The sequence below is a fragment of the Chaetodon auriga genome, chromosome 3 (assembly GCF_051107435.1).
Source record: "Chaetodon auriga isolate fChaAug3 chromosome 3, fChaAug3.hap1, whole genome shotgun sequence".
Taxonomy (NCBI): Eukaryota; Metazoa; Chordata; class Actinopteri; order Chaetodontiformes; family Chaetodontidae; genus Chaetodon; species Chaetodon auriga.
Genome location: NC_135076.1, coordinates 10,121,993 through 10,136,737, shown reverse-complemented (window position 1 = coordinate 10,136,737; position 14,745 = coordinate 10,121,993). Strand labels below are relative to the sequence as shown.

The 14,745-nt window shown below is 41.5% G+C and overlaps 1 protein-coding gene across 1 annotated transcript in view; it reads right to left on the bottom strand.

Annotated features, from left to right (window-relative positions):
- Positions 1 to 2,275, bottom strand: part of col24a1 (collagen type XXIV alpha 1 chain) — an 84,694-nt gene extending 82,419 nt beyond the window's left edge. Inside the window, exon 1 of the mRNA XM_076727297.1 lies at positions 2,188 to 2,275. Within this exon, the coding sequence (XP_076583412.1) occupies positions 2,188 to 2,240 (53 nt within the window). The 5' untranslated portion in view covers positions 2,241 to 2,275. The remainder of the gene's footprint in view (positions 1 to 2,187) is intronic.
- Positions 2,276 to 14,745: the final 12,470 nt, after the last annotated feature.

The following is a 14,745-nucleotide window of genomic DNA, read 5'->3' as shown; positions in this document are numbered from 1 at the left end:
ATTAAGAATCTTGGCTGCTGAGGTTTTCAGAAGTCAGACGTTGATTGAGTTCCATGAACAACTTTCACTCACCTCCATTGTAATGGGGCGGTTGCATCTCAGCAGAGACAAACTCATTCAAAAAGCTGCCTGGTTAGATACCCACAAATGGGACATTGGACAGTATTGTTCTTTTGAATTTGGGTGAACTGCTCTTTAAATCTTCTTCTTCACCACCTGAATATGATTCATATATGTGGTGGTGAGCTACAGTGTTCATGTAATTCATGTAACAACAACAACAACACTTGAACAGTAGGAACATGTCATATGGAAAAGACTGTCCCTTCTATCTTCATTAGTTTCACAGTACACACAGTCTACTTCACAGTCAAATAGAGTGTATGTTGATATTTGCATCTTCATACAAAGGTAGTCTGACTGTATTAGCCTTCTTTCTGTAAGTGTTATGCCCCATTACCAATAGGGTGTCCTCCTCAGAATAACAGAGGAACCACGTATCCAACACCTTAGCAACGATGCACTGACCACACAAATCATTAAAGCACAGATGCAGCACACACAGTGGATGAAACCATCAAAGGAAACATCATTGTGTGTCATCATGTAAAAGAAATTAACTTGTGCTGTGGACTTGAGGCAGCCATAAGACCAACTTGGTTCAATTGACACATCATAAATGACATTTTTATCAGCCATTAGTCTTGACCTCCTCAAGTGAACTAAGCAATGCCCATCTCCACTTCCTCAAAATTGCATCATCAACTTGTTATGGGAACTACCAGCCAGTGTTATGGAGACAGCATGCACTCAGTCAAGTGTACAGTAAGCGAGTCTCTGCAGCTATACAGTCCAACCACTGCCAGCAATGGAGCAGCAATTCCTGCAACAGTGGGTGATTGTCTGGAGCTCAGGAACCAGTTAACCACTGATGCATACACACTAACTCTCCCAGTGAATTCAAGGGAGGCCACACTTGTTCTCAGTCAACTCAGTCCTTCCATAAGGCTCTCATTTTCACTCTCAAGGACCAAAAAAAAAGGACCTCTCAGGATTTCAGGTCCACTTTGTTTTCCATCGAGCAAACACTATCTGCAGAGAACAACAGAATGCATTGTGTGGCCAGCTCTTTTTAGATCTTATCTGGAAGGGCTTCTTAATGGAATACAGACAACTTGGACTCACTTCTGATAGAAGAAAATACATTTCCTGTTAAGTTGCCTATGGAGCAGTGCACATTTCTGGCCACAGCCCCAGCTGAAAGTGGCAGGACAACAAAACCTGCATGCAGGATGTCAATAATAAACACTTCCATGAGGAATGTGAAGGTTTAAAGGCACTAAATACATATATTTCTCCATTTAAAGCCTATCCACTTAGAGTTTGAATAATCTGTTAGATGCTGAGTCCTTGACAGTTGCTCTGATGCTTATATCATCACACAGTGTAACAATGATTTATCACGACTGACATGCTGAGTAAACACCATTGCTTCCAGGCCATTCTCATTCATCCTCTCTCTACATGCTCGACTGTTTACTTCTGGGCTTATCATAGCTATGTGAGTGAAAGATAAATAAAAAGAAAGGGGGTTCAGCAGTGGCTCACATGGTATTCATGTTAGAATGTTGGAGAGCTCAGGCTGCATGTTCTTATGGAGTTCAAAGCTACGACTTCTGCACTTACTACTGCTGAGCTGTCAGCCACATTTATCAAGATCAACCAGCAATAAAGAAGTTCACTGTCAAATATGCAAAACATGCAGTCATAGAAAAGTACACTTATCATTTGGGAATGAGCTGCATATGTCCAGCTGTACAGTTGGTTCTATGATTATTCTGCAGAACTAAAGCGTGAAAATTCAACAAAAACAAAAGGATTTCACTGAAAATATCCTAAAATGAAAAGCAATAATAATAAAGATCAATGCTTCCAACACTAAACTCAATGCATTCATCATATTGATCGAATAAAAACACTGTCTCACGTTTTGGTGGCTAAAACTTACTAGTGAGGGATTCTGTTTAGTCAGTTGGCGCCCCTGTCAGGGAAAGATGCCAACAAACCAGAACAGAAATAAATCTCCCTGTTGCTATATGAAAATCTGTTCTGGGAACAGTCTCAATGGCGCAAATGCGCATAGGTAAACCTCATATCTGAATACTATTTAACCAAATGCCCACTTACGTTGCTGCCGCGGAAACGTGTCCACTCCTTGTCCGTTGAGCTCCTAAATGCATTTGTATGCATTTGTCCAGGCAGCAGAGATCTGGGTGAAAACAGAATCACACTCAAGAGGATACCTACTCATGGGCTAACCCTTTGGCAACAGCCAAAGAAAGCGTAAAGCGGACGTTGGAGCAATGCCACCTCAGAGTTTCCTCATTGTAGAGCAGTCCGGAGGAGAGATCTCTCCAGCGCGTTCAAACCTGAGCTTCTCAGATCCTTTGCGCTCTGCGGCGCGCAGTGATCAGGATATTTCTATCCAAAGTGGAGACGCGCAACAGTTGCATAGAAAAAAGTTAGCGTGGAGAGCGGCTAGTCGGCGTGGTGCAGTGTTGACTCGGCTGCTGTGGGGGATAGAGAGTCAAAGCTCGGCTGCTTGTCTTAGACTGGTCTCCAACACGACAGACCCAGCTCTGCGCGGCTTTACCTCCAGGCGGTGGTTTCTGCTATGTGCCTTGACTTGCACTGATGCTAGGGGACCCGTCTTCACCCCAACACAACTCCTACCAGCTGGTGGTGTTGGATTTCACCACTTACAGACTCGTGACATCACGGATAGACGTTTGGCTTATCTTCATCACTGCCCTTTGTCTGCTTTGACTACTGTATTAACCTAAATACAGTGCTGAATGTATGTTTACTGTGTACTCAGCAGGGCAGAGGGCATGTTCTGATTGTAAAAAGCAGCATAAACTTGCTTGCAAAGACACACACATGCACTTACTGGCAGTGCACACTCACACTGAAACAATGTAAGAGAAAAATAGAACAGATCAGCAAGAAGAGCCTCATGCTGTTTGCTGACTAGCAAATATGCCAGGTGCTGCCGCTTAAGGCACCACTGCTCTGGCATAATGGGAAGAGTTATCCAGCATTGGGCAACTCTTATTGGGACTAGTTTACAATACAGCACAAAATGGTTCTAAAAATATAATTCTACTCAACAGTTGGGGTGGAGTCCCATTTTGCTCTGAGGCATGAGTAGATGCACTTGGCAGCATGAAGATACACACTGCAGTCCAGATGTATGTGGTGCTGCTGCTGCTGCTGTTGCTGTTGCATTCTCATCTTCATTGGCCAGCATCCAAAATAATGACATTTTACAGTAGGACCTCCTATTAACCACATTTTTACTCACATAAAATCACCAAGAATAATGCTACAGACCACTGTTTGACATGATCCTGAGAAGGTCTGAGAATCTGAAATGTGAAGGAGGTTTACCAGGTTAGGCAGCATGCCATGTAGTTTGAGGGGGTTGGATTTTCCATCAGCTCCATCTGACAAGATTTACACAAAGACAGATTTATTAGTGTATAAACCCTTCTAGTGTTTATCATAAAACATTTCTGCTCTGGCACTGATTAGTTGGAAATAACCTTTCTTTGTAATCTGAACACACACATCAGAGTGTTTCTCCATTGAAAATGACACCGTTTTTGTTTTTTTTTTTATCTCGCTCATCGATTTTTCCAAACAAACAAGCTTTAACCCATTTCCACCTCTCTCGATCAAGGTTAATCCATTAATCTAGAACAAACAGCTCTCTGTGGGTCCACACACACACACACACACACACACACACACACCACCACCATCCTCCTCCAGACGTGCTCAGCCAGGACAGAGAGGGAGTCCATATGGTTTGCAGTTTAGGGAGCTGGGGGGATGCTACTAGGAGACAGAGCAGTTCCTGCCTCTAATCCCAGGTGGAGCACAGGGTTTCTTAACCTGAAAACAGCAGGACAGTTACAGTGAACAGTCACAATGTCCAAACAAGGAGTAATGTAAGAGAGGTCAAAGTGACATGGAAACCAAGCAGGCCCACCAGCCACTAAACAGTGAGGTAAATAAAGACCATTCATTTCATGGTGCCTGCAAACAAGGCATCTACTGCTCTGTGCACTTCAGAGGTCTCTCTCTCTCTCTCTCTCTCTCTCTCTCTCTCTCTCTCTCTCTCTCTGTATGTTTGTGTGTGTCTGCAGCAGTGGGTCAAACTCTGCTCCCCCTCTTCATCAAAGACAGTCATCTCAGAGGAGGAAGCACTTGCACGGGATTGCACTTTCTCCCTCTCTCGCTCGCTGGCTTTGCCATCAGCCAGCATCTTGGGAAAGCAATGCTTCGACCAGATGTTTTCTTCCACTTCCAGGAAAGAAAAATATTGAGATGCTGGTTCTCTGACAAGACCATGAATCAACATCGTGAACAAATGAATTACATGATCAGTTTGTAGCAAAACCCTGACATAGACATTGCAGGCTTAAATAATATCTCTCTTAGAGAAGTGAAGCATTTGCCATTTGCTGACTGGTAAATATTTGGAAAAGTCTGAATCCAATTGTGTGTCAAATTGATAAAATTGTTATTAATATAGGGCCTCTCATGCTGCTAAAAGGTTCTATAAAACGTTTTACTATACTATGCCATAAAATTACTTCAGCCAAATATGCACGCAGATTTACAGCAAACTTTTCAAGATGAATCTTCTCTTTTTTTCACATGTCCAGATGTGTACTAATCAGTCCATTGTGCACCGAGCACCAGAACATTAGGCCCGAAGAGTGACTGGTGTCCGATAATCAGAATCAGAGCACCTCTTTTTCTCCCATGAGGAACGGGCAGATGAGTGTACACCGACCCCCTCTTGAAACATGTGGTATTCCCTTCTCATGGCCTCATATCTTATCCAATGAGATGGTCAATAAATGTGTTGTAATCAAGCCAGGATCGCCATGGCAGTCAATGGAGTCAGTGTTTTCGGACAATGACTGCAGAGTTTTAGAAGTACATGAAAGCCAGACAGGATTATGATCAGAGCAGCATGTGTTCACAAACCATATGCTGCCCTACCATATGAGCAAAGATTACATAATGCACAAAGAGCACATGTCCATTCTAGCTCAGCTTTTTACTGTACCAACATTTCAAAGAAAAAATTTGGAAGCAACAGACAACAGATTTTTTTTTTTAAAACAATTAGGCTGACTTTTCTTGCTCTGCTTCTTATGGACAAGTCTGCACCTAATTTGGGGTGTCCCTGGCCCCAGTCCCAGGACCCCCATGTCCTCCTACCTGCACATTCATGATTTCAGCCTCAGAGCTTCCAACTGGAAGGCCTGAATTCAAACACCATGTCCTGGTCGGGGAGCATATTGTCTTTCAGGATAGCAACATCTTGTAAATGTAGGTAGTGTGGAAACTTTTAGCCTCACAGGGCCAGAGTGAAGCCAAAGTCAACCGGGCTGGTTAAAGAGGGAAAGAAACAGGAAAGGAAAGTGGATGAGGAAGAGGAGAGGCCGTATGGTTGGTTGAGCGTAAAACATAATGTTGTCTTGTAAACGGCCAGTAGACGTAATAAAAATGTGCTTTTGAGGGCCTACTGTATGTGCATTCTTCCCAGCAAAAAGCTGCAGACACGGTTGGTTAAGTCTGCCTCATTAGGTAAACAGCTCATCAGTAAGCGTCTGCCATGAATCTGATGGAGGGAAAGCAATTTGTTGGCATGCGTCTGCGTGAGCAGGTTGACAGCTGACTCTACCTGCAAACTGGCTAGACGTTAAACATGGCTCCGTCTCTAATTAGCAGACATGGCCCTGTGTAATTTCTGTCCTGCGTGCGTGTCACCGGCGTACAGGGCTGTTATTTTGCCGAGTGGGGAGAGAGTGGGCAACAGCTGGGAGAGTGCTTAACAGATGGTGCAACACGGAGCGGCCGATAGCTGAAACAATGCTCCATGTAAGAGTGTGTGTGTGTGTGTGTGTGTGTGTGTGTGTGTGTGTGTGTGCAGCGAGGTGATTTGCAGAGCTTAAGGGACCAAGGAAAAGCAGGGCGAGAGGGGCCAGGGGAGTCCAGGGTGAAGGGGGTGTTTGGGCTGAGAGGAAGTTTTGGAGTGTGTAGGGAAAAGTGAAAGTCCCTCTGGGGGTCATATGGGGTGGAGAGGGGCACAGTGGAGGAACACACACACTGCACAGGGAGATGTTGCCTCATGTTTGGCTTTTGGTTTTTGTTGTGAAGCCTTTTAAGCACTCTGGATGGATTTTAGAGTTATTAAAGCTCTTGAAACAGTGCCCGCTTAGTTGATGGTTCATTTGGACATAATCCCAAATCATCATTTAAAATTACTGAAAACTGATGAGGTCATTTATTATTCATTATGTGTAAACGTGATTTATATTGTTGCTTTGTTACAAGGTAATTGCCAGGAAGTGGTCTTTCTTTCACATCCAAATGTTTGGCTGCACCAACAGAGGGTTTTGTGTGTGTGTGTGTGTGTGTGTGTGTGTGTGTGTGTGTGTGTGTGTGTGCGTGTGTGTGTGCACATGCGTGTGTTTGTGTATGTAATTAGTTTTGCACATTTTGAGCAGAGGTCAACCAAACCCACAAAAACAAGCCTGTGTGTTAACTTTTAAAAACCTCCTGACATCCAAATGCTTCCAAAATCACATGTTGCAGCATCATAAATTACTGCAGTTTAAGACGAATGTTAAATAATTTATGGCTTCCTTAACATCATCAATTAACAGTACCTGAGAGAACCAGAGCAGTGTCTGTACTTGAAAAGAACTATACTGCCTGGCAGGAAAATGAGAACAGGAAAAGAAGAAATGTGCTGAGTGAGATGAAAACATTTTTGCTCTTTATATTTATACTATTTATCACCTGTTGTTAAATCCGGCCTACATCCGAGAATACTCTGATAGTTTTCCTGTGTCTCTCTGAAGGGAGGAAGGGAAAAAAAATTGTGCAGTCTCCAAATGAAACAAATATGAAGTCCAGAGGAAATTTGAAGGGATGTGGCTCCACTGTACGGGTGGGCAAACCCTTAAGCTCTAATTTAGGGGTTAATGGAAATGCCACTGAGTGTATTTAACTCATTGGTTGTCATTTTTGGATTTGACCCTGATAAAATGATGAATGAATACAGAGCAGTGGTGAGGTAACATTATCTGAGGTAAATTGTCACTGACATCTAAATTTAGATATATCATTAAGTGCCTGACCTTGTCCTGTGTGAACTTGAAAGGTGAGGACAATGATTCTGCAGTGATGATGCTGAGATTTAACATCAATGCTTCTTGGGAGAAGAGTTAGGATGACTTTAGAACTATGTCTGACTTTCTCACACTTCTCCTCCACATGACACTGTTATCCTCCATGAAATGCTTTTACATGAACTGTGTAAGGAATAACACTTTAAGGACAACTTACCAGTCGGCACAATCTGACGGAAAACAGTCTTTTGCTTAATTCACTGAAGGTTGATAGTTCAACATTTTGAGAAACACAATTGTTTGCTTTCCTAACAAGAGTGAAATGAGAAAAACAATCCCACACGCAAACGTCTGTATGCTAAATATGCCAGCAGGCGATTAGCTTAGTTTAGCATGAAAACTCTAAATTTGACAAATTAAAAAGTGATATCTTGTTTGTATAGAAACAGATTGTGAGCTGGACTATTTTGGTCTGCCTTTTGCCTCCAGCTTTATCTCACAGCATCAGAGCATCATTCTTCTCATCTAACTCTCAACAAAAAAGCAAACAAGAGTATATGTCCCAGAACTCCTTTGTGAGGCCAGTGTTTGTCGACACAGCGCTGCCTATTATATAAACTAGCAAACAACACCATTGCTTACGTAGATCATTACAACAGCAATAAAACTGTGGTAAAAATAGCTGTAACTGCAAATAATCCATTCATCACGACAAATATGGTGGTTAAGACACCTGGAGAAGACAACCAGGCACAACTTGTCCAAAAATTTGCAAACGCAGCTCCTCTTTGACATCATTATCCGTCATTTTCCAGAACTGTGTCTGCTCTCAGTTTGGGATGAGGAGAGAGGAGACGAAGGGAGAGGAGCTAGGGAAGAAGTTTGATTTAGGGATGAGGAGGAGGAGGAGGAGGAGGAGAAAAAAAGCCACCTTGACCTCACTTTCATCTCTGGAGCTGATCCTCTGTCTGGCGTGAATTCTCCGAGGAGCTGGCTGTGGAACAGAGAGAGGCTTTATGCTTGCTTACTACAATGTTCCTCATACAAAATCACATTTCATTTCTCGAGAGGGTTGAGAGAATGGCTTGAAAGGCATGCTCTCTCTTATCTCCATGATACCATTAGGCTGCAAGTAATTTAGGCCTGATCCCCTATATATTCCATGTAAAATGATGCCAGGGCCGATCATGCTAATGTTTATGCAAGAATAATGCGTTGAACAATCATGATTGAGATTCAGAGAGCCACAAACAAAATCATTCTTATGTAACCTTGCATGTGTCATGAGGCTAAATCCTGTTGCTGCAAATATCATTTCATCTGTCTGAAAAACTCCTGCATTCACACTAACCATTAAAGAAAAAAAAAAAAAAAAAACAGACATAAAACATGAGCGGAAAATATTGGATAATTTGATTAAATGCATTTATGTTTGATGAGAAAATTGATCCACTTTCATGTCTGTACGTACAGTATAAAGCTACTAGCAGCAACTGGCTAATTTAGCTTAGCATAAAAATGGTTTAACACATGCATTTTATTTTCACCAGGCCATGTGCAATTTATTTACTGAATGACAATATAATGTGTTAATTAATTAGCTTTAGAGGTGCTGGTTAGTGGCTTTTATTAGCTTTGGACAGAGCCAGGCTAGCTGTTTTCTCCCATGACAAGTCTTTACGCTAAGCTAACAACAAAAGTGACATCAATCTCCTCATTTGATTCTAGGCAAGAGAGCAAGCAAGAATATTTCCCAAAGTATCAAACTCCTTTAAGCTCAGTTTTGTCACCAGCGCATGTGTACAGGGAATGTCTTACTCAGCTTGGACTACGGTGGAGTTTATGACTCTGGGAAAGCTTCCTCAGCCAAATGGTTTGTGTGACGATGTGTGGAAAACAGACATTTTATAATATTTGGAAGTATCTGAAGTGCAATTTACAAGCAGAAAACTACTTGGAGAGCAGTTTGTTGTAGTAGCTGGGTCCAGTTTCAGACACAGAGTGGCTGTCAGAGGAGATCACACAGGTGCTGGAGTGACAGCAGGACACAGGACGAAGAGCTGCACAACAGCAACCATGGAGGTATTGGCAGCTGAGACACAGGGCTTCAGCAATACGTCCCTCTTTCACGCCAGCGATAAGTGTCCAACCCAGAAAAGATTCACACCGGCTCGCTGCTGCTTCTCCCATTTTTTTTAAAAGGGACAGAAATATTTCACGTCTGCTGTGACCGCAGGCCCACTTTACCTTTCAGGTCAGCCCCCGCCCAGCACTCATCATTCATCTTTTTGATTATGGCTTTCAGCAGAAGGCCCTTTTTCACTGAAAAACAAAATTCATGACATAACTGGAGTTCACCCATTGCCTCTTGTCTGCCCTCATACCATTTCACAGATTCAAAGGGAGAGATTAGCATGTTTTTAAAGGCGCTAAGGAGCCCTACCACAGACACCTGTCACAACACCAGACCCGAGCATGGAGGCTCTGTGAAAATGGTTTCTCCCATGTCAGACTTCCGCAGGATTTGGAAAACAGAGACACCCCTGACCCCTTGAGCTCTTCTTCTTTGGCTTTGAAACGTCTCTTTGATTTCTGACTTAGCCCCCTCAGCCACAAAGCCAGCGTTAGTGGCAAAAAGTTTAGATAATCTCAGGAAGACAAGCTACTTTTAAACCAATGCTTTTTTTTTCTATGAATATACACTCCACATCTGATACTCCAAATGTGTTTAAACAAACACTCTGGCTGTTTAAAATATTATCTGGCACAGCTTTCAGTGGTGGAGCTCTCATAGAAACTAGAGAAAGAGGACTCTGGGAAACTGCCAGATTTTTTTCTGTGATATGGTTTATGGCTTCTACATGTATGAATGTTTTGATGATTAATATCTCTGTTTCAGCAGTGAAGAACAGCCACTGTGAGGTCAGCTCCTCATCCTCTATGAAGACATCTTCCAGCCTTTTTCTTACCTGCGCTTGTAACGGCAGCCCTGCAGACCCTCTGTGAGGCCCAAGTGCATCCACTCAAAACTTCAAACATAAACAATGAAAAACAGACTGACTATTTATTTCTTGGGAGAGCGAAGACACAAAAACAATGTGTTCTGCTGAAGATTAGAAACAACTGCACAGAAAATTGTTGCCAGTTTGAGCAGGGGGGACAACATACATTAACTGCTTCAGGAGAGGAGGACCCGCTGTGATCCCTGGTTTCCACAATAACATCCCCAAGGAGAAGGAGGAGAAGAAGACATGAACAACAAGCAGGCGGGAGTCAACATCTGAGCCAAAAGTGGGACAGAGGAGATCACTTTGCGAGGTATGGCTTGGACATAAAAATGTGTAACTAGCTTGTTACAGCTAGTCAATTTTCCAAATCAGGTACCATAAACCATTATTATAAACTAACTAGTCCTTGAACCTGTCCTAACTAATTTCTTTGGGGAGAACAGAAACAAGCTGTAAACATATTACACTGACACTGACATATTATCGCCCTTTGAGTTGTTTACACGTCCAACAGATGCGGAGCAACATCAGCTTTCATTTGGACTCACATGTCTTACCATCTGACAAACGTAATATTCACTCTGTTTTGTTTTTGACTCCACTGACACCTTAGGGAAATATCTGGCTCTTAAACTGCTAAATGCTCCACTATGTTGTCCAGCTGGTGGCTAGCTTTGTCTGTTTGTTGGTTGGTGTTAGGCAGGTAGTGAACAGTGGATTTATTGGAAACATTTTTGTCAACGGATCTGGTGATAATTATCTGTGGTCTCCTCACAGTGCAACATCTTTAACATTACACGTGCACATTTGATCCATTGGCATTATAAAACAATGTGATTATAGCTGCTTTAAAGATAAAACAACAATGAGGTTCATTATGTTTCACAGTAAATTTCCACTTCCACTAAACAGCTCATGCCCATGTTTCCTTTTCAAGCAACTCAAGGGTGGTGAGGACCTTTTGTTCCTTGCATGTCAGGCCGAGTTTAAACTCAGACACTTCTCTGTCCATCAGCTGCCCAGCGTCACCGTTTGCTGTCACCAAGGCAAAAAATAGCTCTGGCTTCCTGCCCTGCAGCTTGTCTGTCCACTGGGGCAAAGCAGTGCCACCTGTCAGCCAGAACACAGGTTAAAAAGCCAGGCTCCAGACACAGATGGACAATCACCACTACCTCATGTGTTTCCTATCAGGGTTACAGCCAGGTTTGGCGTGGCTGGCTCGCAGCTAAAGACTTCATCATCGTTACCTCATATGTGTACGCTGTCCAGGCTGTGGACATAAAAGACCAAAGTCTTAGGTCACGTCTTGGATTAAAAAAAGACGTGAGATTAAGAATTTCCTACAGTGTGAGTTAACTGGCTGGAAGGACTCCATTCATATTGTTCCTCAATGACATCTGGGGTGGGGGGGGGGGGTTGGCTCTTGTTTGATTATGAATGAGATAGTCAGTGAAGCCTGGTCAATGTTCTGAGATAACAGACCTGATGGACCTCTGGAGAGCTTAATGAAATGTCTGGATGAATAGCTTCGGGTTGACATAGATTTGCAACTACAGTCATACAAGAAACTTTGGTCTCATATGCTTCAAGTCAAATGTGATCAGTGGTGGAAGACAGTACCAATACCAGAATGCTGAAATACTCCACTACAAGTAAAAGCCCTTTTTTCAGACCTCTTCTAATGTAAAATACATAAGTGTCATCAGCGAAAAATGTACTTAAAGTAGTATTAAGTGCCTCTCGTGACTGATTATCATTATGTTACATCATTGGATCATTAACACTGAATAATAGGTTGCAATTTACTGCAGCTGGTTGAGGTGGAACTATTCATTAATACTTCACATGATGTTTGGTCGTTTTGTCCTGTTCCCATCCTAAGGGTCTGGCCCCCTTCAAAGGATCTCAGGATAAATGAAGCTGTGAGATGACTGTTGGGTTAGAAAAAAAAAGAAAACAAAGTTCTGTTTTGTATTCATTTTTTGGACTTTTCTATGATTTTCTTGTGAAATAATGGACCTTGAACAGTTATTCATATGAAACCATCTGTTCAGAGGAGAATTGACTCTTTGTTAAAACTTCAAACAATTCATAAACATCTGAGACATAACAAGGCTTCTTTTTTGTGGAGCATCTCAAGCCAAAATGGTCAGTAACCACAGGCTTAATTCAAAATAAGGCGCTGTATTTTAATGACTTGTCACATGTTTTTAATGCGCAATCTTAATCTGAAAAGTCATTTAAACTATAGCTGTGAAATAAAAGCAGTGGAGTAAATTTGTCTTGTCAACAAAACCCCAATGAATTAGTCCTCCTAACGTGTACTGCCTGTTTGCCCTCTGTTGTCCAAAAACTACTGAAAGCACATCAGTGATCCAGCCTGTTGCACTGGGTGCCATGTTCATACAACATGGACACTGCACTTTATTTTAGCTCAGTCCCACATACACCAATACATACAAGTGAACCACATATGTATTAATCTACTGCTGAAAATAATCCCTGTGCACAGCTGTTTTAGCAAATTATTGAGACTTTGTAGAAAATGAAAATATAAGCTATATATCCAGGACATGTTTCTAAAAATATACATCTTTGAGAGGAACAAATCAGCTTGGAGCAGAGAGTCAAACAGGGTAAGAGGAGCAGAAAATACTGAGAAGTTGACATATTATATACATGTTGTAGGTTTTTCAGAAAGTATATATTGAAGCCTGTCTTATCCCGAAACTATGATGATATACATATTAAATGTGATGATTGAGTTAACTTCTGGAAGTTTAATGGAACAAAAATGATTTCTGACTCAATCACTGACTTCTTGGGATAGAAACTGAGGACTTGAATGGAGCGTGTCAGCAGACAGATGAGCTGATCTTGTTTGATTGATTATTTGCTTGAAGTTTTTGACAGAAACAAAGCTTTTACTGAATATTTGAATATGACTCAAAGCGTTCCATCTAAGCGGTTTCCTGAGAGGTTTTGAATACATTTATCTGTGATGTGTTTGCAAGTCGGACACCACTGAGATGCTCAGTTGCTGATAAATTGCTCAGTGCCTGTGGCCCAGTGGGACACCTCAGTACATGTCTTTATCCATTTCATTTTCAGAGATGAATAGTTGTTTCGTGCATGTGCTGTGTTTCTTCTTCCTACTAGAGCTGTGATTAAAACAACATGACTATCTGGGAACATATCCTGCTGCAAACCTGAAAATAAAAGATTTATCCAAGAAGTCTAGACGGAGATACCCCTGAGGTCATCACCGTCATGACTTCCAGACTGTTTTGAGCTGACTGGCTCTGCTGGACACAAGACTTGATGGAAACCCAAACATTAAACTGGCCGAGACTTTGGTTATGTCAGCTGTGGTTACATTATGTAATAAGACTGAACAAATGCTCCTCAACATTACTCAATCTAATGATTTTAACTGTAAAACTATATTCTTCATTAGTAGCTTTGTAACTGTCTTTGTAATTAAGCAAAAAAAAAAAAAAAAAAAAAAAATCAGCTATTGTTAATAAGACTCATAAATTAAAAATCTTGTTAAAATGACCTTTTCTGAGATTAAGAAATATATTTTGGTGTTTTTACAGGAATAGTTTGAGATTTTGGAAAAATACTCATATCAGTTCTCTTGCTGAGCGTTAGATGAGAAGTCCAATACCTCTCTCATATCTGAGGTTACTTCAAGGAGATGGTTAGCTTAGCTTACAAAGACTTCCAGTAGGTGAACACATATAAGTGTGCTCTGTCCAAAGGAATAAGTCCATGAGCTTACTAGCACCTTTAAATCTAAAGAAATGAATGTTTTATATCTCATAAGTTCAACCTGTACAAAAACTGAAGCATAAAAATGATCATTTGTTTCCCTGTTTTGGTTTTATGCTGGGCTAAGCTAGTCGTCTCCTGCCTCATATTTAATGGTCAAATGAGCATTGTATCAATTTTCTTATCTAATTTTTATTAACATCTACAAAAATGTCAGACTATTCCTCCATGGTTCAGGTTAGCAGAACTGGAAGCAAGAGAAGTGCCTCTTGACTGAAGTCAAAACATGAAAATCACCAGCATTTAAAGTCATGAGGTTTTCAGTTATTACACTAGCAATTCAGCCACAGCCACTTGAAATGACAGTAGAAACAGATGACAAAACCATCTGTCTAAAGCTCAGATAAGCCATATCTTCACAGAAAAAAGCAGAAAAACATGAACATGTCCAAACTAAAAGCAGAGCGAGATGAAGTCAGTGACAAAGCCCCAAAGTGAAATAAGTGGAGAGAAGCCTCTTTGTTGATCAAGACAGTGATCAAGTTAAGATCTGTGAACAATTTCCTCTAAATGAGTAGCCTGTGGCGTGAGTTAAAAAAAAGAAAGAAAGAAAGAAAGAAACACGAGATGAAGGCATCCAGCTATTATCGGTGCCCCGCATGGTCTGTGAAGTGCCTGCTGGTGGATTCACACACTGACTGCATTCTCTTCTGGAGAACACAAAGGAAAATGAATGCTAAATTGTT